The 25,087-nt window shown below is 40.6% G+C and overlaps 2 protein-coding genes across 8 annotated transcripts in view; one reads left to right on the top strand and one right to left on the bottom strand.

The window, feature by feature from the left end:
• The first annotated feature begins 355 nt into the window (after positions 1-355).
• LOC118396723 (insulin gene enhancer protein ISL-2A) lies at positions 356-8,830 on the top strand. Of its 2 annotated transcripts, XM_035791105.2 has the most exons (6): positions 356-658; positions 1,046-1,235; positions 1,722-1,981; positions 2,694-2,977; positions 3,157-3,324; positions 4,391-8,830. In XM_035791105.2, exons 1-6 carry the CDS (start codon positions 601-603, stop codon positions 4,505-4,507), a joined length of 1,077 nt encoding a protein of 358 aa, XP_035646998.1. In that variant the 5' UTR covers positions 356-600; the 3' UTR covers positions 4,508-8,830. The 2 variants fall into 2 exon arrangements, with proteins under 2 accessions (XP_035646998.1, XP_035647000.1); XM_035791107.2 differs by lacking the exon at positions 356-658 and having other exon boundaries at positions 1,092-1,230.
• Positions 8,831-15,644: 6,814 nt separating this feature from the next.
• Positions 15,645-25,087, bottom strand: part of LOC118396724 (S phase cyclin A-associated protein in the endoplasmic reticulum-like) — a 142,256-nt gene continuing 132,813 nt past the window's right edge. For all 6 annotated transcript variants that reach the window (XM_052465775.1, XM_035791108.2, XM_052465773.1 and 3 more), the window contains 3 exons: positions 17,741-17,932; positions 17,031-17,079; positions 15,645-16,475 (listed from right to left, as the gene is read on the bottom strand). In XM_052465775.1, coding sequence (XP_052321735.1) covers positions 16,372-16,475; positions 17,031-17,079; positions 17,741-17,932 — 345 coding nt within the window. In that variant the 3' untranslated portion in view covers positions 15,645-16,371. The remainder of the gene's footprint in view (positions 16,476-17,030; positions 17,080-17,740; positions 17,933-25,087) is intronic.

Consider the following 25,087-nt stretch of genomic DNA (forward strand, 5'->3'; position numbering starts at 1 on the left):
GGCTTTCAATATGATTTTGCAATGCATATTTTTTAATAATGTATTGTCACCAGGAAAAAGAATAATAATACAAATAATCATATTAAGAATATTATAAATAATCATCATCATCATCATTATAATAATAATAAGTTTAGAAGCATAATCATAACAATAACGTTTCACTTTCCACTCAACATTTGTGTGAAATTAAATGTATGTTTAGAAAATAAAATGTTTTTAGTTTAATAAAATGTGTCTTATCATGCAAAAATAGTATTTTCAAAAATACAAAATGACATTTCATTTTCTAATGGCTTTTAATTACCTTTAGAACTTCCACTTTCATTCTTTTCAAGCAAAAAAACAAACGCTGGCTTGGACAAAAACAAATAGACAAAAACAATGTTGATCTAGTATTGTTTCATAGTCAAAGACTACGCATAATTTACCCCTCCCCAAACGCACAGAGGTCCAGGTTAGCATGTGACGTCACTGTACGCGTGGGACATTGCTCTCTTCCCACCTCTCACTCGAGGAATAGAAGTTGTCAGCCAGGAACGGGACGCGGCAGTCTCCCACTCCATTTCTTCAGCTATCGGCCTGCACTATCCCTCCTGTATGGTGGATATTATATTCAATTCTTCTTTCTTGGGTGACATGGGGGATCATTCCAAAAGTAAGTAAACATTTGTGTCTCTCTTTTTTTACTTTGACCCAGGCACATTTAAGATTGATTTGATAATTAATCATATTAGGCTACTATTGGAACATTGAACGTACAATCCTATGCATATGTTTAGCGTTAAACAGACCCAGTGAATCGAAAGCAAGGTCATTATCGTTGGTAACGGTGATATGAATACATCTTAGTAGAGGTCTATGATCAGTTTTAAGCGTAGGCTACGGCCCTTCATTCTGGAAATGACAAGGATGACAGAACAGGACAAGATGTATTGACAGACTACAGAGTAGACACAACACATGCGGGGATTTAGCGAGTATGTCAGGGGGATTACATGGGTGTACGTGGTGGTAGCATAAATATACAATGTGCATTCCACAGAGAAGTCTGGAATCGCAATGTGTGTGGGCTGTGGGAATCAGATCCACGACCAGTACATCCTGCGGGTCGCCCCGGACCTGGAGTGGCATGCTGCGTGTCTGAAGTGCGCGGAATGCAGTCAGTACCTGGATGAGACGTGCACTTGCTTCGTCCGAGATGGCAAGACATACTGCAAAAGAGATTATGTAAGGTAGGAGTTGACTAACTTTCCTCACTAACATGATTTCAGAGCTTTGGAATTTCCAAATGCCAAAATTGTGATTTGATTTAGTTAATGTACAAGAAAGTGGAACTGTCTGAGAAGCTTGTTGACATTAATGCAAAAAAATGATCTATATTAGAGACAATAGCATACAGGCTAGTCAACGTTTCTGGTTTATTTTGTAAAAATTTAATTTAAACGTTTGTTTTATCGTAAGCATGTTTTTATGATGATTTGAGTCTAATGTTCTATGCTTGGAACGAAACGTGTGTAATATATAGGCCTAGTAGGTACAATATGAATTCCCAAACTGTTTTGATTAATTTATGTTGCTGATGGCTATATACTTGAAATACATTTGAGTTACTCAGCCAGGATCATAGACATTAAAACCAGGCAAGGATGCGTGAAGTCATTCCTGCTATAGGCCCATGCATTATAACATATTAAGACATATTCCTATGTCCTTTTCAGATTATTTGGGATTAAATGTGCAAACTGTAACATTGGCTTCTGCAGCAGCGATCTAGTGATGAGAGCTCGTGACAACGTGTACCACATGGAGTGTTTTAGGTGCTCCGTGTGCAGCAGGCATCTCCTGCCGGGGGATGAGTTCTCTCTGCGGGACGAGGAGCTGCTGTGTCGAGCTGATCATGGTTTACTGATGGAACAGGCCTCAGCGGGAAGTCCCCTCAGTCCGGGAATTATTCACTCCAGGTCTCTTCATATTGCAGGTCAGTAAAATAATATTGGTGGTAATAATAATCGCGAGAGTATAATATTAATAACAACGTTAATAACAACTAAAATATATAAAATAATAATAGGATAATAATAATAATGATTATTGTCTGTAAAATTGTCCTTTTATTGAGCAAGTTTTCAGACTTTTAAGCCTATTAGTTTATTAAATTACACTCATTGGTAGACTAAACAAAGTACAGCCTATTGGGTGATGTTTGTATCTATTAAGTTGTTTAAGTTATAAGACTATTTTTTTAAAACGATAAGGTTACATTTAGACTTTCTGCAATGGTCGATATATTTGTGGTAATTTAGCCTATATAGGCCTACTGAACGTTTAGAGTTTGTAGGTGTGAAGTTAGAAAAAGAGAGAATAGAAGACCTCATTCAAAACACAAGACTAATTCTACAACATAAAAATAATTAATGTTATTTTAATGTAATACATTTTGGGGGGAGTTACTAGCCTATTTGCAAGGAGATGCAAACTTAAATAGCCTATAGGTTTAACAAAAGTTTAAAAAGCATCTTATTAATTGGTCTATCACGAAATGACATGTATCAACCTTAGCCTATTATTAGCAGAATAGGGAGAAGAAGGTTATCATCAGCCATGTTTCCTTTCGATTCATTTCTAAATTTGAATCAGTCAGTGGAAATTCAATTTTCAAAGGTATTTCCTTTTGAATATTTGTCCCACAGATCCTGTGTCTGTTCGACAGCCTCCTCATCGGAACCACGTCCACAAGCAATCTGAGAAGACCACTAGGGTGCGAACAGTATTAAACGAGAAGCAGCTTCATACCCTTCGGACCTGTTACAATGCCAACCCAAGACCAGACGCACTTATGAAAGAACAATTGGTTGAGATGACCGGTCTTAGCCCAAGGGTCATCAGAGTTTGGTTCCAGAACAAACGTTGTAAAGACAAGAAGAGATCGATATTCATGAAGCAACTTCAACAACAGCATCACAGTGATAAAACGGTGAGCTTATTGAGACATTCTAATTCAACTTAAACATTTCGGTCTTCTAAAAATAAAGGTGTAATTGAATGGCGCGTGCCAAAATGTTGAATGCAATGCATGCATATTGCACTTTAAATGTTGAGACAACCAGATGCTGGTGAGATGTTTGTTGTGATACATTTTCGTTTTCTCTGTAGAATCTTCAGGGACTGACGGGTACGCCTCTGGTGGCAGGCAGTCCAATTCGACACGACAACACGGTCCAAGGGAACCCAGTAGAGGTGCAGACTTACCAGCCCCCATGGAAGGCCCTGAGCGAGTTTGCCTTGCAGAGTGATCTGGACCAGCCCGCCTTCCAGCAGTTGGTAGGCACCCACATTAAAAAGAAAAAGAGAGCTGCACACACACACACACACACACAATACTTTTGAAATAAATGAATGTTTATTCACGGAGCTGAACACCATCCACTCGATCTCTGAATCTCAATTCAGATTAGACACTGATGCTTTATTCACCCAATACATTTCTAAATAATAAATATATGTTTTTATTCATTAAATTCGAATGCTGATCGTAATAGGCTATACATATTATTATAGGCTTAAATAATCTTTGATTCACACGAAGCAATTTGGACGCATTTTATGTTGTAAATTCCTTTTTTATGTGGTTTAAAAAAACTTTATTTAACTAAGCAAGTCAATGCAAGCTGCAAGCGACATCTTCTAGAGCAACTTTGCTGATACACTAAGCAATTCAAACGCTATTGAAATGGCATGCAACATCCAATCCTTTCATACATCACGGTTTCATTTATTTGTTTGGTAATTATAACAGCATCGATATAGACAAACTGCTATCTGTACAATTTGGCTAACTAGCCAAAATGTTGCCTATTTGCCAACCATGTTTTAACTAAATTAGCTAGCTAACCAAGCTAGGGATAAGCTAAGCTAGCTAACTAGCCAGTGCAGTACATTTTGAACAATTTCAGTTGAAACTGGATAGAGAATGGTCTGGGTTCACTTCTGAAATGACATGTATTGTCTGCCAGACCATATACATAACCCGTGACTAGCCATTATGTCTAGATTTTTTTATACATTCCCCATTTGGCATGTATTTTCTGTCTCGGTTTTCAGCAACACTGACAGCTGTGTTGACACGACAACTGGTTGGAGTCCGGAACTGAACGATATGAGTTCTGCTCACTGACTGGACATTGCATACAATCAGTTGCATGAAACATGATTGATTTCTGTTTTGTTATGCAATGCAATTTAGACACACGGAGCAACATACATTGCGTCCAGATTGCTTCGTGTGGCATCGGCCTTAGGGTCCATATTAATAGGCTATGCAATAAACATTTTTTGTTGCAATATCGGTTAGGAAACAACGCTAATTAAACACCTGTTTTCATCGCAGGTGTCTTTTTCTGAATCGGGCTCCATGGGTAACTCCTCCGGCAGTGATGTGACCTCCCTGTCGTCGCAGTTGCCGGACACACCGAACAGCATGGTAGCGAGTCCGGTGGACACGTGAGACCAGCCCAACAGGTCGCTTCGAACCCCAGCATGCTCCCGCGTGTCCTGCATGAGAACTGGCCAGCTCACAGCATGGATAGGAAAAAGATTTTATCTTATTTAACGAACAATATCGTTGGAATTGTCTACGAGGATACCATTTTTTTTCACGGATGGACCTGTCCACAGCATTGTTCAGGATAAGATGAATTTCAAGGTACCAGTGTGCAAACCAAGGCCTATAACTAAAGCAGCCTGAGCCTCGGATCCTACATGGTTGGACATACGTGAGGATTATATCTACAAACATTACACTTTATTATGAGCCGCTAACTTATAATGAACATATCAGAACGTTATCCATAGTGGCCAACAGGGTCATCATTGTAGTTTCATCTAAATTTCCTATGCTGGGTTGGGATCATATGGAGCCCCATGTCTGTATAGATGTGCATGATTTCTAGAGATTATGAATATCAAGTCTTGTAAAATATTGTAATTAAGTGGATGAGATACAAATTGTTTGAGCCTTTTAAGAAAAAGTAAGTTATTATTTATTGTGAGGAAAGACAGGTAATCTTAATAAACCCATATTAATTGTTTCATGTTTAATGAACTGCATGCGAAATCTCTGCAGTAATTCATTAAAATATTCACCGAAATTTCAATTGACAAAATAAATCACTTTATGTATTTATGAAACGGCTATTTCAGCACTTTATGGTAGGTTTAGGCCTAATTTAAATTATGTCACTTTTAGGATGAAAAACGTCTGAGATTTATAATAAACCAATATAATCTCAAATTAATTTCGAACCACTCAAACGAAATCACTGATTTGATGTCAGTTTAGAGGACACTATTTCCGAAAATGGCTAAGGTTGTTAGACCAAACCAATTTGTAGGCTTGTCAATTTAATTGTATTGGCAATTCAAAATGGATAAAGGAGCAGCATCATAGCGGGTCAAATTCAAGCATTTGAGGCCTGTTAATCACTACCGAGGACAAATTGTTCATTGAATGGGCCTCCACATATGGATTTGCGATGTGATCATTCCAGTTTCACTTCACAAGTCTAGACAGAAGACAGGGCGAGGCGGCTCTTTATCTATGCTTGGCATCACCTGCAAACGATACATTGAACGGAACCACAACAAACCCACTTCTCTGTCGCTGGAGTTAGTGCTAAAAGGGGACTCTCACCCTGATAACGCTTTCTGGAGTGTCTTGGGTTTATTTTCATTTCAGCCGGAATCCCGGATAGGAATAGCCTCTGGACATGGAGTACGTCAAGCTTGCCCACGACTGACATATAGCCAACTAGACATCAACAATTTATTTTCGAGGATGAACTTTCTGAACAGAGGATGCAATAGCAGTCTAATCTATATGCATCACGACATGAAACAGCAATTGAAAGAAACATCGTAGGCCTCTCTATGTGACGTCTGGCATCAAATCAAAAAGCCATTAAGTCTATACTCTATCTTGCTATGTCAATTATGTCAATAATTGCTATGCATCCAGTAGCCTACTGACCAATAAATCCAGGTTTCCTGCCATTATACTACACCTAATTATTCGTCTGGAAATATTTCATTATCGTGGATAAAAACTCAGATATTTTAGAAACAAAGCATATAGCGTGTTTGAGATACAGACCGAATCAAATTAATCGCAATTTAAACATTATTTAGGCCTAATACACATTCATAATTGACTTTAGACATGTTTTGCGTATTTTTTATTTTTATTTAGCGTATAAAAGGCAATGTCTTGAATAAAGTTTTAAAAAAGGAGTCACACAGAAAATAGCTTCCCTTTTATCAGATAATTATATAGGTAGTTTACAAATCTACAGCCCACAATCATCCATCTAAATAGGCTAGATGTATCTGATACACATCATTAGCCCAAAGAAAAGCATCATTCATCCACTGTTGGGCCACGGATGCGCCCTGAGCTGCGGAATGAAAATAGATAGCCTACTGTAATTTCCTCATGCGCTAACAAATGATTGGAATTTAATGGACACAGTTCCCATACTAAAGTCACCAGTTGTCCTAAACTCTGGACTCAACGCATATAACATGCTGTGTAATTAATTAGGCTACTCTACAGGTTGATGCATAAACAATTGGGGTATAATTTTTAAGCACCTGGTAGGCACCCAACCTATTGTAGACAGGGGCAGATTAAGTCATTTGGAAGACACCCCCCCGCCCGCCCAGAGCCACCTCAAGCATTTGTGGGCCCTAAGAGAGATTGAAGGTCGGGGTTCCCCAAAATGCGCCCTTCGTGCCCTGTCAGTAATTCAGCCATGATTACAATGTTTAGATCGCTGGCTAGACCAATTTACCTAGCAAGCTATAAAATGTTAGCTGACATGGGCTAATTGAGTGACTGTCAGTGAATGGTGAGAAAAACTGTAACCTTAAGTATTCTACTATTCTAACTCCCAACGGTAAATTGAGACCCGACTGAGTAATTTTTTTTATACACGAGGCCCATAAGCAATTGACTAAATGGTAAGTCCGCAACTGACCGTAGTAATAACACTTGCAGGTGAATTTCAGAACTTTGCCTGAGAGCATACGTTTACCACAGAATCCAAACTGCATGAGTAATGTTTTTGAGAGTTTTACAGATTTACTATCCCTTAGTATGAGAGACCTCTTCAGTTTAGATAAAAGTTGAAGAGATGCTTGGCATGTAAGAAATGCTCAACAGCAGTTACAATGAACACTTGGTAACATTGTGAGAACATACCCTGCCCTGTACAGGCTTGCATACAAACACTGAAAATGATTCTTACATTGTGCATTGTTTATATGAAAGGTGTATTTCTAAAAAACGATCCACTGGTAAGTCTCCTTGTTGGGAGCTATGAAATATAGTGCTGAAAGTCTATACAGCCTTGCACTGTTCTCACATTTCTAAGCCTTAAATTTAAATCTAAAAATGGATTCAATTAGGATTTCCCCCCACTGAAATAAACAACCTAATCAACATTTTCAGAGTAAAATATATATTTTTAGAATTTTTCTTAAAGTAATAAAAAACAACGTTTTGATTTTGAAGGTCTTCACACCCCCAGCTGTCGCACATAGAAATAAGTTCAGCAGAAAATATTTTAATTTAAAAAATATTTTAAAAATTGTTCAAGGAGGGCCATGTGTTTGCAAAAGTGGTTCTCATGATATAAGAACAACTTCCCTTGTGTCTGTATGGTGCCTCAATTGGAGGGTGAATGTCAAACAATGATTCAAGCCACCAATGAGCTTTAAAAGCATGTCTGAGATACATTTTCAGACAGGCATAGATCAGGGGAGGTTCTGCAATAATCCCAAGACACTGAATATCCCTTTGTGTAAGGTCAAGTATGGTAATTCTTCTGTGGATGGTGTATCATATCACCCAGACACCGCAAAGTTCTGGACATCCTTCCTAACGGATTTGCGAGAATGGAAACTGCTCAGCAAATATGACGCACTCCAGGCTAATTTTCAGCTAATTTATCACCCGATTTAGTTAACAAAAAGGCACAGGTGCTTCTGTATGGCTCAGTTGGTAGAGCATGGCGCTTGTAACGCTAGGGCTGTGGGTTTGATTCCCATGGGGGAGCAGTACGAAACTGTATACACACTAGTGTAAGTATGGCAGAAGTGTGTAGGGATCTTTCCTCTTCTGTTGTTCCCGCAAGCAAGGGGGGAGGCCAATGACATCACTATAAGACCAACTCGTTGAAGTTTGCAGTTGTGTAAAAACTATTTTGGTATATCCTTAGACATCCTCCTGCAATTTATTAACTTTTACTGTTGAAAAGCGATATCCCAATTATAAACACTATAAATACAGTAAAGTATAAATACAGTAAAAAAAAGTGTTTTTTAGACAACTGGAAACACTCAAGGATTTGGTCTGATGTGAATCCATGATGTCATCGACTTCCCCCCTTGCTTTCGGAACAATTGAGGACAAAAGTGGAAAGGCCCAACCCCCACTTGTGCCATGTCATGATTTACCTGAACCACCTAATGAGATGTCCCTTTTGGAAATAAGGTGTTAAATGAGGTGAAAAGGAGACTGCAATGCCATTTTAAGTGTGTGTATATTATTGTATTTACAGTGCATTCGGAAAGTATTTAGACCCCTTGACGTTTTCCACATTGTGTTACAGCCGGAATTCAATGTTCTTTTTCTTCTCACCTATCTACACACAATAATGACAAAGAGAAAACATGTAAGTAGAAATGTTTGCACATTTATTGAAAATTAAATACAGAAATATCTAATTTCTCATATCTCACAATAAACCATATTGACAAAGCAAAAAAAGTTTTTAAAAAAATGTTTAGCAAATTTATCAAAAATAAAAAACTGAAATATCACATTTACATAAGTATTCAGACCCTTACTCAGTACTTTGTTGAAGCACCTTTAGCAGCGATTACAGCCTCAAGTGTTCTTGGGTATTACGCTACATGCGTGGCACACCTGTATTTGGGGAATTTCTCCCATTCTTCTCTGCAGATCCTCTCAAGCTCTGTCAGGTTGGATGGGGAGCGTCGCTGCACAGTTATTTTCAGGTCTCTCCAGAGATGTTCGATCGGGTTCAAGTCACTCACTCTGTCTGGGCCACTCAAGGACATTCAGAGACGTGTCCCAAAGCCAATATTGCGTTGGCTTGGCTGTGTTCTTAGAGTCATTGTGCTGAAGGTGAACCTTCACCCCTTCCATCTGGCCACTCTACCATGAAGGCCTTATTGGTGGAGTGCTGTAGAGGTGGTTTCCCTTCTGGAAGGTTCTCCCATCTCCGCAGAGGAACTCTGGAGCTCTGTCAGTGAACATCGGATTCTTGGATTCCCTGACCAAGGCCCTTCTCCCCCAATTGTTCAGTTTGGCCAGGCGGCCAGCTCTAGGAAGAGTCTTGGTGGTTCCAAACTTCCTCCACTTAAGAATGATGGAGGCCACTGTGTTCTTGGGGTCCTTCAATGTTGCAGAAATGTTTTGGTACCCTTCTCCAGATCTGCGCCTTGAAAGAATCCTGTCTCTGAGCTATACGGACAATTCCTTCGACCTATTTTTTTTTGGTTTTGCTCAGACATACACTGTCAACTGCGGGACCTTATATAGACAGGTGTGTGCCTTTCCAAATCATGTCCAATCAATTGAATTTACCACAGGTGGAATCCAATCAAGTTGTGGAAACAGGATGCACCGGAGCTCAATTTCGAGTCTAAAAGCAACAGGTCTGAATACTTATGTAAATACGGTATTTCTGTTTTTCTAAAAAACTGTTTTTGATTGGTCATTATGGGATATTGTGTGCAGATTGATGAGGAAACATTTTTATTTAATCCATTTTAGGATAAGGCTGTAATGTAACAACATTTTGAAAACTGGAAGGGGTCTGAATACTTTCTGAATGCACTGTACACTTGGGAATTCGTTTTTCAAAAGGAAAAGTTCAAAAATAGCAGGTGTGCATATTTAAGATTATTTTCAAAGCCACATAAATCATTGGCTGAGCTGAGAGAACTGCGCGTGGATCAACAACATCAAATTCATTCCACATTACTGGCCTGGGCATGACAAAGTCAAACGAAGGAATCGCGTTTGCAACAAGGCCGTTAAGTAACACTGCAAGAACCCATGGCAAAGAAATACACTTTTTGGCCTATATTAGAAACTTCAGGTTTGGGTCAGAACCAAATAATCACAAGAGTGAAACCACAGAACAATGAGAGATATTTCACGGGATGTACACAACCGTTCAAAAGTTTTGGAACACCTACTCATTCAAGGGTTTTTCTTTATTTGAACTATTTTCTACATTGTAGAACACAAGTGAAGACATCACAACTATGAAATAATACATATGGTATCATGTAGTAACCATAAATTAAAGTTCAACAAATCAAAATATATTTTATATTTGAGATTCTTCAAATAGCCACCCTTTACCTTTGCACACGCTTGGCATTCTCTCAACCAGCTTAACCTGGAATGCTTTTCCAACAGTCTTAAATCTGCTTGAGACAAGTTTTGATTATTGCTGTTCATCGATGATTCCCAATCCAATTTAGAATGGATGCCCTACGAGTTCTGCAAAGTTGTTAGAATCATATTCAAATTGATTCACAACTGTAATTACTGCCAAAGGTGCTTCTATTAAGTTAACTCTGGTGAGTGAAGACATATGCAATCAATACATTTTTATACACTTGTGTGTGTGTATATATATATGTATATGTATATATATGTATATGTGTATATATATATATATATGTATATATATATGTACAATGTATGTATGTATGTATGTATGTATGTATGTATGTATGTATGTATGTATGTATGTATGTATGTATGTATATGTACAGTATATGTATGTATGTATGTATGTATGTATGTATGTATGTATGTATGTATGTATGTATATACACACATATACTGTACATATGTACGTATGTACGTATGTATGTATACATCCAAAACCAATACCTACATCCAATACCTTGAATTTGTTGTACTTAAGCCATAACTTTGAAAGTATGCTTTGGGTCATTGTCCATTTGGAAGACCCATTTGCAACCAAGCTTTAACTTCCTAACTGATGTCTTGAGATGTTGCTTCATTATATCCATATAACTTTCCTGCCTCATGATGCCATCTGTTTTGTGAAGTGCACCAGTCTCTCCTGCAGCAAAGCAGCCCCACAACATGATGCTCCCACCCCTGTGCCTCACAGTTGGGATGGTGGTCTTCAGCTTGCAAGCCTCCACCTTTTTCCTCCAAACATAACGATGGTCATTATGGCCAAGCGGTTCTATTTTTGTTTTATCAGACCAGAGGACATTTCTCCAAAAAGTACAATCTTTGTCCCCATTTGCAGTTGCAAACCGTAGTCTGGCTTTTTTATGGCGGTTTTGGAGCAGTGGCTTCTTCCTTGCTGAGCGGCCTTTCAGGTTATGTTGATATAGGACTCGTTTTACTGTGAATATAGATACTTTTGTACCCTTTTTCCTCCAGCATCTTCACAAGGTTATTTGCTGTTGTTCTGGGATTGATTTACACTTTTCGCACCAAAGTACGTTCATCTCTAGGAGACAGAATGCGTCTCCTTCCTGAGCTGGTATGATGGCTACATGTTCCCATGGTGTTTATACTTGTGTACTATTTTTTTGTACAGATGAACATGGTACCTTAAGGCTTTTGGAAATTGTGGCCAAGAATAAACCATACTTGTGGAGGTCTACAATTCTTTTCCTGAGGTCCTGGCTGATTTCTTTTGATTTTCCCACAATGTCAAGCAAAGAGGCACTGAGTTTGAAGTTAGGCCTTGAAATACATCCACAGGTACACCTCCAATTGACTCAAATGATGTCAATTAGCCTATCAGAAGCTTCTAAAGCCATGACATCATTTTCTGGAATTTTCCAAGCTGTTTAAAGGCACAGTCAACTTAGTGTATGTACACTTCTGACACACTGGAATTGTGATACAGTGAATTATAAGTGAAACAGTGAATTATAAGTGAAACAATCTGTCTGTAAACAATTGTTGGAAAAATTACTTGTCATGCACAAAGTAGATGTCCTAACCGACTTGCCAAAACTATAGTTTGTTAACAAGAAATGTGTCGTGGTTGAAAAACTAGTTAATGTTTCCAACCTAAGTGGATGTAAACTTTCGACTTCAACTATATATACACTGCTCAAAAAAATAAAGGGAACACTTAAACAACACAATGTAACTCCAAGTCAATCACACTTCTGTGAAAGCAAACTGTCCACTTAGGAAGCAACACTGATTGACAATACATTCCACATGCTGTTGTGCAAATGGAATAGAAACAGGTGGAAATTATAGGCAATTAGCAAGACACCCCCAATAAAGGAGTGGTTCTGCAGGTGGGGACCACAGATCACTTCTCAGTTCCTATGCTTCCTGGCTGATGTTTTGGTCACTTTTGAATGCTGGCGGTGCTTTCACTCTAGTGGTAGCATGAGACGGAGTCTACAACCCACACAAGTGGCTCAGGTAGTGCAGCTCATCCAGGATGGCACATCAATGCGAGCTGTGGCAAGAAGGTTTGCTGTGTCTGTCAGCGTAGTGTCCAGAGCATGGAGGCGCTACCAGGAGACGTGGAGGAGGCCGTAGGAGGGAAACAACCCAGCAGCAGGACCGCTACCTCCGCCTTTGTGCAATGAGGAGCACTGCCAGAGCCCTGCAAAATGACCTTCAGCAGGCCACAAATGTGCATGTGTCTGCTCAAACGGTCAGAAACGGACTCCATGAGGGTGGTATGAGGGCCCGATGTCCACAGGTGGGGGTTGTGCTTACAGCCCAACACCGTGCAGGACGTTTGGTATTTGCCAGAGAACACCAAGACTGGCAAATTCGCCACTGGCGCCCTGTGCTCTTCACAGATGAAAGCAGGTTCACACTGAGCACGTGACAGACGTGACAGAGTCTGGAGACGCCGTGGAGAACGTTCTGCTGCCTGCAACATCCTCCAGCATGACCGGTTTGGCGGTGGGTCAGTCATGGTGTGGGGTGGAATTTCTTTGGGGGGGCGCACAGCCTTCCATGTGCTCGCCAGAGGTAGCCTGACTGCCATTAGGTACCGAGATGAGATCCTCAGACCCCTTGTGAGACCATATGCTGGTGCGGTTGGCCGTGGGTTCCTCCTAATGCCAGACAATGCTAGACCTCATGTGGCTGGAGTGTGTCAGCAGTTCCTGCAAGAGGAAGGCATTGATGCTATGGACTGGCCCGCCCGTTCCCCAGACGTGAATCCAATTGAGCACATCTGGGACATCATGTCTCGCTCCATCCACCAACGCCACGTTGCACCACAGACTTTCCAGGAGTTGGTGGATGCTTTGGTCCAGGTCTGGGAGGAGATCCCTCAGGAGACCATCCGCTACCTCATCAGGAGCATGCCCAGGTGTTGTAGCGAGGTCATACAGGCACGTGGAGGCCACACACACTACTGAGTCTACACTACTGAAATTTGATTTCCATTGATCATTTTTGTGTGATTTTGTTGTCAGCAGTAAAAAAAAAAGTATTTAATACAAATATTTCATTCATTCAGATCTAGGATGTGTTATTTTAGTGTTCCCTTTATTTTTTTGAGCAGTGTATATATATATATATATATATATATATATATATACAGTGGGGCAAAAGTATTTAGTCAGCCACCAATTGTGCAAGTTCTCCCACTTAAAAAGATGAGGCCTGTAATTATCATAGGTACACTTCAACTATGACAGACAAAATGAGGAAAAAAAATCCAGAAAATCACATTGTAGGACTTTTTATGAATTTATTTGCAAATTATGGTGGAAAATAAGTATTTGGTCAATAACAAAAGTTTATCTCAATACTTTGTTATATACCCTTTGTTGGCAATGACAGAGGATTAAACGTTTTCTGTAAGTCTTCACAAGGTTTTCACACACTGTTGCTAGTATTTTGGCCCATTCCTCCATGCAGATCTCCTCTAGAGCAGTGATGTTTTGGGGCTGTTGCTGGGCAACACAGACTTTCAACTCCCTCCAAAGATTTTCTATGAGGTTGAGACCTGGAGACTGGCTGGACCTTGAGGCAACTCCAGGACCTTGAAATGCTTCTTACGAAGCCACTCCTTAGTTGCCCGGGTGGTGTGTTTGGGATCATTGTCATGCTGAAAGACCCAGCCACGTTTCATCTTCAATGCCCTTGCTGATGGAAGGTTTTCACTCAAAATCTCACGATACATGGCCCCATTCATTCTTTCCTTTACACGGATCAGTCGCCCTGGTCCCTTTGCAGAAAAACAGCCCCAAAGCATGATGTTTCCACCCCCATGCTTCACAGTATGTATGGTGTTCTTTGGATGCAACTCCGCATTCTTTGTCCTCCAAACACGACGAGTTGAATTTTTACCAAAAAGTTATATTTTGGTTTCATCTGACCATATGACATTCTCCCAATCTTCTTCTGGATCATCAAAATGCTCTCTAGCAAACTTCAGACGGGCCTGGACATGTACTGGCTTAAGCAGGGGGACACGTCTGGCACTGCAGGATTTGAGTCCCTGGCGGCGTAGTGTGTTACTGATGGTAGGCTTTGTTACTTTGGTCCCAGCTCTCTGCAGGTCATTCACTAGGTCCCCCCGTGTGGTTCTGGGCTTTTTGCTCACCGTTCTTGTGATCATTTTGACCCCACGGGGTGAGATCTTGCGTGGAGCCCCAGATCGAGGGAGATTATCAGTGGTCTTGTAGGTCTTCCATTTCCTAATAATTGCTCCCACAGTTGATTTCTTCAAACCAAGCTGCTTACCTATTGCAGATTCAGTCTTCCCAGCCTGGTGCAGGTCTACAATTTTGTTTCTGGTGTCCTTTTACAGCTCTTTGGTCTTGGCCATAGTGGAGTTTGGAGTGTGACTGTTTGAGGTTGTGGACAGGTGTCTTTTATACTGATAACAAGTTCAAACAGGTGCCATTAATACAGGTAACGAGTGGAGGACAGAGGAGCCTCTTAAAGAAGTTACAGGTCTGTGAGAGCCAGAAATCTTGCTTGTTTGTAGGTGACCAAATACTTATTTTCCACCATAATTTGCAAATAAATTAATTAACAATCAGTGGCTGACTAAATACTTTTGCCCCACTGTATATATATATATATACACACACACACAGATATACACTTAGAAAATGTTCTATACATTTTCTTTCACTTTGAACATATCAGTAAGAAAAAAATCAAATAATTGAATCCCTTTTTAGATTGAATTGTAAGGCAGCAAAATGTGAAAACTGTGCAAGGGGTGTGTAGACTTTCGCTAGGCACTATGTATTTGGGGTTTGATGGGGCTGCTTCAGGTTAGAGCAAAGGACTGACTGAGCCTGGTAAACAGAGTATGGTATCGAGAATGCCCATCCATTTTAATTTTAACCCAGCTCCTCACAGCACATGGGATACTAATCACTATAACAAATGTTATATATGCTGTACGAGCAGACAGTTACACAGGTAGAGAGGCTACAGTCCGTACTTCTCATTGTCACTTGACTATCAGTATAACGTAGAGAAATCACTGAGACTTGAGTGAGCTGCACAGTCTGTAGTTAAAAAATAATTGGAGTACAATGAACAATGCTAATAATAAATAATTTATTAATGGGATAGAAATGTAAATTATTCAATAAATTATATTATTTTGTAAGTGCTTCACAACAAAGGCAAGAACAAGGAAAATATTTGTACTTGAAAAACTGGACAGCTCCCACTTAGAGCAAATCTAAATGTACAGAATAAACACAAACAGGCTATGTAACTTATTGGAGTACAAAACTGTCCAACGCCTGTAAGGAAAAACCATTCTGGGCAGGTCATTCACATCTTAACCGGATATGAAAATAATAAAGGAATTAACAGGAAGTACAGTATTATTGATGAACATGTTATCTAATCATCATGAGAGTGCTTTTGATTATCATCTCTGCTCTTTTCTGCTACGTTGTCATCCACAGACACACAACACAAAAACATGACTAGGTTTGGACAGGGAACATCATTATTGTGCGTGACTCAGGGAAGAATGCACACGTCCAACTCAAACTTTTCTGCAATCTCCCATGGACATGGATGGATGACTTACATGAACATTTGAGTTAGACACAAACATCTCAAGTTAGGATTCAGCCCTTGAATTCTAGGATTTCAAGAGTTTTGGCAAAGCTAAGAAACTGCATTTACGAATAAGCCCATGTACAGACCTCAAATCTAAATGGAAAAGTATGTAGTGTAGAATGAAGGGTGAAGTGTATCTATTTTGTTTTTCACATGTATATCCCTGTTAGAGGATGGCGTGCAACTCTGAATTAGTCCTCCTGCTTCTTGAGGAAGAACTGCAGTGCAGAGTCCCACTGGTCTCTAGGAAAGCGGTTGGATAGCTCACAGTAATCCAGCAGCTGAGACACTTTGTCTGCATGGTGACAAAGCAAAGGAATAAAAGACAATTATAATGTGTCTGAAGGAGAAGCTTCAGGATTCTTCACTAATGTTAAAGAATTCGATCAATTGATTAAAATAGTCCCAATTATAGGTGGGTGGGGCGCAGTGTGCGCTAACCAAGGTTGCCAGGTGCACAGTGCACAGTGCACAGTGTTTCCACCGACACATTGGTGCGGCTGGTTTCCGGGTTGGATGCGCGCTGTGTTAAGAGGCGGCTTGGTTGGGTTGTGTATCGGAGGACGCATGACTTTCAACCTTCGTCTCTCCCGAGCCCCTACGGGAGTTGTAGCAATGAGACAAGACAGTAGCTACTAAAAACAATTGGATACCACGAAATTGGGGAGAAAGTGGTATTTTATTTATATATATTTATATATATATATAATAATATAATATAATAATATAATATAATATAATATCTATAATATATAATATATAAATATATATATTATATATATATACACACACGTGGACTATAAACAAAGATTCATACTTATGCACAACTACGCTAACATTTTTTATCTACCTGCTTGTTGAGTTCTGTTGTCTGGATGGTTCTCGCTTGAGGCACAGTCCTGGAGGAAATAAAATAGGAACGTGTCAGTGATCCACAGCATTAAGGCAGGAGTACAGGTGGAGGCCAGACACCATTGTCCACCAGCTGTGAATAAATGGAAGTGTGTGTGGTTAATCTTATCCACCAAAAGATAACTCATCAGGCTTGAAGCTAACCAAACTCAGATACTAACAGATAACTTGAACTTAAAAAACAAGCTTTGCAATGATGTCATTGATCTTGCTTTGTAGTATACTCCTCTGGTAAACACACACATTATTGAAGCATGTAAAGATGTCACAATGTACTCAAATGTTAAATCGGAACCATATCCTACTATTAGCATTGCAAAAACTAGTTTTAGCTTAATCTCAGGTTAATTGTAAAATAAATCATGACAAGGCAGGAGACACTATATATCACCCTCTATAGTGCGAGCTAATCTTAGTGTAAATAATAGTATTAGCTGGGCAGTGAGAGGGGAGGAGACAGCTTGTTTACTGGAGGCTAAACCCCTGGCAGGTAAATCCACTGAGGAAGCCATCCATCTGTGTTGGTGATAAACATTCACTGGAAGGTGACAGACATGAAAAAAACAGAAAGACTGACTAAAGAACTGTGGGTCTATTATTTATTTGAAAAGCGTTGCCAAAACATGTATGTGTACGCGTCTGTGTTACCTGTATGAAGGTGGCCAGCAGCACACAGCTCATCTCCTGTTGCAGGATGACCTTGTTCTGGGGGTTGTTGTAGCAGGCTGAGATGAGTGAGGGGAAGAGCACTTTGATGAGGCGTGGGTGGCTGAAGTATTGGAAGGGCAGCTGACACAGTTTCTGCAGCACACTGGGCTGGCGGCCAGACTGCACTATCACCTGGAACACACACACACACACACACACACACACACACACACACACACACACACACACACACACACACACACACACACACACACACACACACACACACACACACACACACACACACACACACACACACACACAGTAGGGCCAGTCAACCAGTCAGTCAGCGGCAGTGCCAACCGTAAACTACCACCCTGCACTCCTCCCCGTAAATCTGCTACTAAAGCAACACACAAACACCCATTAGGAGGAGAACTGGAGGGCACAGCCTCCCACCACACAATTACAGGCTAAAAAACACAATGGGATGTTTTGCAAGTACAGTGCCTTCAGAAAGTATTCATACACCTGGACTTATTCCACATTTTGTGTTACAGCCGGAATTAAATTTATTTATTTTCTTCTCAACCATCTACACACAATAATGACAAAGAGAAAACATGTTTGTAGACATGTTTGTACATTTATTGAAAATTAAATGCATAAATCTAATTTAAATAAGTATTCACACCCGAGTCAAAACTTTGTCGAAAAACTGGATTGTGCAACATTTGCCCATTATTATTTTCAAAATTTAAGCTCTGTCAAATGGTTGTTGATCATTGCTAGACAACCATTTTCAGGTCTTGCCATAGATTTTCAGGTAGATTTAAGTCAAAACTGTAAATCGGCCACTCAGGAACATACACTGTCTTCTTGGTAAGCAACTCCGTGTTTAGATTTGGCCTTGTGTTGTAGGTTATTGTCCTGCTGAAAGGTTAATTCATCTCCCAGTGTCTGATAGAAAGCAGCCTGAAAAAGGTTTTCCTCTAGGATTTTGCCTGTGCTTAGCTCCATTCCGTTTATTTTTTATCCTGAAAACCTCCCCAGTCCTTAACAATCATACCCATAACATGATGCAGCCACCATGCAACCACAGCCACCATGATGCAACCACAGCCATGTGCTATATTGGATTTGCCCCAAACATAACACTTTGTATTCAGGACAAAAAGTTAATTGCTTCTCCACATTTTTGCAGCATAACTTTAGTGCCTGGTTTCAAACAGGATACATGTTTTGCAATATTTATATCTGTACGCGCTTCCTTCTTTTCACTCTGTCAATTAGGCTAGTATTTTGGAGTAACTACAATGTTGTTGATCAATCCTCAGTTTTTTCCTATCACAGCCATTAAACTCAAACTGTTTTAAAGCCACCATTGGCCTCATGGTGAAATCGCTGAGTGATTTCCTTCCTCCCCGGCAACTGAGTTAGGAAGGACACCTGTATATTTGTAGTGACTGGGTGTATTGATACACCATCCAAAGTGTAATTAACTTCACCATGCTCAAAGGGATATTCAATGTCTACTTTTTACCCATCTACCAATAGGTGCACTTCTTTGCAAGGCATTGGCAAACCTCCCTGGTCTTTGTGATTGAATCTGTGTTTGATATTCACTGCTCAACTGAGGGACCTTGCAGATAATTGTATGTGTGGGATACAGAGATGAGGTAGTCATTTAAAAATCGTGTTAAACACTATTGCACCTAGAGTGACTCGATGAAACTTATTTTGTGAATTGTTAAGCACATTTTTACCCCTGAAATTATTTAGGCTTGCCATAACAAAAGGGGTTGAATACTTATTCACTCAAGACATATCAGCTTTTCATTTTTTATTAATTTGTAAAACTGTATAGAAACATAATTCCAATGACATTAGGGGGTATTGTGTGTAGACCAGTGACAAGAAATCTGTTTAATCAATTTAATCAATAAAATCAGACTGTAAAAGAAAATGTGGAAAAGGTGAATACTTTCTGAAAGCACTGTAATTGCTGAGCTGTTGTTAAATGGAGGCAATGAGAAATATTAACCGTGAAAAATCTTCTGAATGAGAAAGATCTTGACTTCATTATCAAAAGATACAGGCTTTTATGTTTTACCAGGTTATAGCTGTCTCCAATTGTGCGAGTGTCATTGGGATATTGAACAGCAGACTATATTCCTGTGTGTGTGCTCTGTGCAGTTGAGGTTGAAAGGGCATGCACAGTGCAGGGGTAGGGGGAAGGGTGAGTAGACCTCCACTGTAGCCTTGCCACCACCACTTTAAGAAATGAGCAATACCATTACTGGAGTTCTCACCTGGCCGACATCCTGCTCCCCTTTACCAGAGCCCGTCAATCACACGATTACATCCGGCCCACCAATATTAAAACCAAATCCCTCCCAGCCTAGTTTGATTAGAGGGGGGACTGGTCCAAAGGAATTGGTCCTGGCCTAATGCTCAGGGCATCTCCCCAGAGCCTGGGAAGGCAAACCGGGGGGTCACCAGAGTAAATCCTGGCTGGAAAAACACCCCACTGCTTTACAGGTACAGAGACCCGGGCTGGGGCTTAGCTGAAATAGGAACCAGAAGGGCAGGGTGAGGTCTCTTGGCCACAGTGACATAAATTAAGAGGATTTACAAGATTTGGAGAATACACTAACAATACTCTTCCAATGCATTCTCTCTTTGATAATGCACTTTAAGGTTTAAGGGTAGGATAAACAAAACCATAATTCACTGCTTTTATCATTTCAAGCTGAAGCTCCTCAAAGCTGTGTTCTACAGCAGCGTTCAAACGGGCCACAGGAGATGCCTCTTCCTATTAACGTCTGTTTAAAGATTCTTTACTGACCAGCTGAAACAAACCACTGAAGAACCTTTTTAGGGGAGTTAATGCTCCCCTGGCAATCAACTAAAGCAAATTCTCAATGAGAGAGATTAATTCACAAACATGCAGGTTCACTAGGAGGATACTGAAACACCCTGTATTTTCACATTGTCATGTAATGTTTTCACAAAAGGAATGTCTCTAGCTCCACCATAGTTTGTCCACTGACCTGAGGAAGATCTGGTTGTTTTCAAAATGGAGCTGCTTATTTTCAGTATTGGAGCTCAAGTTGCAGGACTTATGCGCTAAGTTAACAAGATTCTAGATCACCGAATCAATCTTTACCGTTGCAACGCTGCCCGAGGAGGAACTGGCAGAGAGAAAGGTCATACATTTGATTATGAGATCCCAGGTAAAGGAATCTTTCATCGGAACATTGAAAAACACACAAACATTGCAGACTAACAATTTGTTGCTGCTGGACATCATAATCCAGAGCCGTTCTAGGTCTCAGAGATTCAGAAGCCAGTATCTGTGTTGGGGCCGATACTCTAAGGAGACTCAACCCACAAATCACACAGCAATCTCATAATCCTCTGCTATACTACACAGTGTTCCAACTTCCGCCACCTAAACACATTGTCCACCCTCAAGTGCACGCTGCAGGTGGACATAAAACAAAGCCAACTGGCAGCCACAGACCAGAGGTCACTTAGTCCTAGAAAAACCAAGTCTACAGCCAACTTTCCAGGCCTCTCCAGGCGAAGAGCAATAGCAGTGCTCCAAACAGGGATAAGGCCTCCGCCCAGTCTCTCCCTGTCCACTGGAAGTATCTATTCAAACCCTGACATCATAAAAGGACCATCAAGCGTCTGAAGCCATGAATCAGGCCTCAGTTTAACACAGACCTGTAAAGCTCAAGTGCCTGGTAGCTCTGGTGTGTCTTAACTACAGAGACCTGCCTTTTCAAACAGGCCTGCTCTTTTACGACACTCCATTACATAATCACCTTGCTGTACACCGACAACAAAGAGTGTGTAAAGTTAATACTCCGAAACACAAACAAAACCCCGGGAATGTCCAAGTTGAAGAGGAAACCAAGCTGAACAGTTCAATGCTGTACAGATGTCAGTGTAGAATTGAGAATATGCATCACACTGGCAAAAAAAGGCCATGCAAAAACCAAGGTTAGTTTGCTAGATTTGACAACTTTTAAGATCCAAAGCGATCATGTACTGTAATTCCAGAATAAACTACATCCAGCATATCTTTGATTTGCGACACCCTCCACACATAGGGAGACCATCGTGGATGAGTGGACAGTGGCGGAGTCTATTCTGCATGCTGTCTAGACAGGCCCAGACACCTAAACTAGAGGAACCAGGATATGTCAGCCTTGGAACAGGGCCACAAATCTGAAGCTCTGGCGCACAACACAAACCAGACCTTCTCCCAAGCCTTCTACACACTGAAGTTACCCTAGTGAAGGAACTGCCCTACTGATAAGAGAGGTGGGCAGATGACATCAGAGGATACTGAGAGAGTCTTTGCTGGAAGGGAAGTTAATGCTAAAAGGGCCTTTTAACAACTACCTACCTACCACTCACCCACAGCTGATGGAAAATGTGCACTGAATGCTACGGAAATCATCTACTGACAATCAGATGACGACATGGACAAGAAGAGAAGATCCCACCCTGGCTTTTAAGAGACAGGCCAAGAGTATCCATCTCCTCTAAACCACAAAAAAAACATGGTATTTGCCAAATAACCTGTAATTATTCTAGATTCATCTGCCAACTTACTCTCGATCAGGGCTCCCCAACTGGTGGCCTGTGGGCAGAATTTGGCCCGTAGGTGATTCCCCCTCTTATTTTTTGGGGACATAAAACACTGTAGAAACACCAGCAAATTAACTCCAAGTGATTCTAATTTTGGAAATATTTTACAAACTCTTCTGATGCATAACAGAGAGAGAGGTAGGTATATGTGATTGTATACATATGTAAGCAAGGTTTGAAATTATTATTTTAGTCAAATATCTTTGTTTGGGCTTCTTGCAGTCTACAAATGATTTGTAATTATGTTCCGGCCCTCTGATCACCCACTCAAGAACAACAGAAAATCATCCCGCAGCTGAAACTAGTTGATGATCCCTGCTCTAGATCTTACAGCAGATTGGTTGTGAAAGTGCCAGGGCCACAATCAAATGAATCATTATGCAAACAGAATCTCTAAAAAGATCTGGAAGTTTATGGGGAAAATGTCCCCCTGAACTACACTAAAGTTAGTTAGACCTGGACTCACCCAAGATGCGCGTAAATCATCTACAAAGCTAACAATCAGGCCCTTTCCTGCCAGTCACCAGTCTGTGTGTTTACTCTGGTGTATAATAAGACAGTGCATTGGGCTGGCTCCCAAGGTCTGCATGAGCCACACTTCACCCTGGAGGCATCGAGCATTTGGTTTCTTGGCAATAATGGACTACTGAAGGGACGGTTTCAACATGAGTTTATGGATTACAGGCCCAGAGCTGAGAGTGGGGCTGGGGCCTGCAGGGCAGAGGAAGTGCCCTTGTACAGAATGGGAAGGACAGGGACTTGCCTGGCTGCAGATAACATTGATGTGTGAGATGTCAGTCTGGGAAGGGGCCTACTGCAGTTCACAAGCCGCCAGTTTTCTATTTTACACTAGCCTTCATAATGAACTGAAATACTGCATCTGAGTAGTAGATGCATTGCAAGTGTCAGGATGAATTAGTGTAAATTTAAGCCGATTTAGTGACATTTTATTAACCTACTCAGAAATGTCCATAGTCTGGAACCGGTCATGAAATGGGATACATTTGCATACCTTTGCATGAGTCTGCGTGTGCGTACGTGTGTGGCCATTTTCCATGAATGAGAGAGAGTTTTTCTTAAGACCTCAAAGCCAGGTGTCTGGGTTAAGATGTCAACAGCTTACAGCCATCATTTACGGTTCCCACATTTCAAAGAAGCTCGAGATCACCACCATGAATGATTCACAAATGAATCACTGAAGGTTGGGAAGAAAAAGATGAGCTTACATATCTGCTCAAGAGCCAAGCAATATGGCAGTTAAAAACATTTAATTTAGTTCTCTTTTTAGTGTCGGTCTATGGGTTCTCCCAAAAGACAATGAAAACATATGGCTACATGGCTCTGTGAGGTAAAACACACTTGAAGACACACAAGGCTACATATGTCACTCTCCCAATGGCTTTATGTGTGACAGGCCGAGTTATTCATACCCTCGGAGCAGGGAGAATCTCTCTCTCTACAAAGTCCTTCTTCAAAGTTCTGCGTTTTATGAGCAGCATTATTTCTAGTGCACACATATAAACAAAGGCTGGTGTGCCTGTCCGCCGACAGTGAATCAGCAGTCTGTGTGACCGCACGGGTCGCGGGTCGGCCTGTTTTTGTGCTCTGCCAATGCTTACATTAGCCTGAGAAAAGCTAAAACTACTCCAAATATTTCCCTCTACTCCATCCATCCTGCTCTGCTCTGTTCCGAGCCCACAACAAATGGACACATTCCAGGAACAGTGCCACTGGCCAGGATCAGCTCTGTGGAGGTCGCCAAGGATCACTTTTTATGTTTCCTCACATTTTCTCAACAGAGCTCTCACACCTATCAAAATCTACAATAAACAATAAAAAGGAATTCTGCTAACAAGTCCTAAATGCTGATTTCACTCTTTGGGATGACTTTGGAGCAGATATAGAATAAGGCATCATATGATTGTACTACATTTTTTAGCAGCTTGTCACAGGTTAAAAACTGCATTAGGGCATTTCAAATTAACAAAGTGCGCTGGTCATAAATTAATATGCAAAAGGATGCTACTCCCAGGCAGACTGTTAGGTTAACTTTACTGTGCAAGTACAAAGCCCAATCATCAGTCCTCATTCAATTATCCAATATAATATGCAAATACATCCAACAATGGCATAAAAATGCTAATTACGTACATCAGAATAATTAAATTGGATAGGAGCAGTGGAAGAGAGCTGAACTGCCATAAAGTGGAGGCAGATTCTTTAATTAGGACTAAAAGATCTTGGAAATTAGAATCTGTAATCTGCCTATAAATTGCTGCGTGGTTGACTGCGCCTGTGAAGACAAAGACCTTGTAGCAGAGGTTTGAGTCTCAAAGCTCAACTGCTGGCACTGAGGGTCAGGCTTCACATAACTAATGCCCGGCAAGTGGCCTAGGGTGGTCTCGCGATGAAGGCCGCTGCCTCCGGTCACATGTAGAGCTGCATCATGGGTTTGAATCCAGCCCACTGCTATTTCAGCACACTTTCTTTCATCTCTATATCCAATAAACTTACAAAGACTTAAATAAATAAAATAAAGCACGGACAACTGTAAGCACTGTAGTCTGCTCTTGGGCCCAGGAGACAGACTATGCATTACCAATCTAACTTCAAAATAATTGATTTGAATGGTAAATCTCTAGTCTATTGATAAACTGGGTAAATCAAGATGTAGCCTAGGCC

The sequence above is a fragment of the Oncorhynchus keta genome, chromosome 17 (assembly GCF_023373465.1).
Source record: "Oncorhynchus keta strain PuntledgeMale-10-30-2019 chromosome 17, Oket_V2, whole genome shotgun sequence".
Taxonomy (NCBI): Eukaryota; Metazoa; Chordata; class Actinopteri; order Salmoniformes; family Salmonidae; genus Oncorhynchus; species Oncorhynchus keta.

Excerpts from the sequence above, each read along its gene's own strand:
- LOC118396723 (XM_035791105.2), top strand. The coding sequence starts at position 601 with ATGGTGGATATTATATTCAATTCTTCTTTCTTGGGTGACATGGGGGAT. Across the intron at positions 659-1,045 it reads CATGGGGGATCATTCCAAAA|AGAAGTCTGGAATCGCAATG; the intron begins GTAAGTAAACAT and ends TGCATTCCACAG. Across the intron at positions 1,236-1,721 it reads TGCAAAAGAGATTATGTAAG|ATTATTTGGGATTAAATGTG; the intron begins GTAGGAGTTGAC and ends TGTCCTTTTCAG.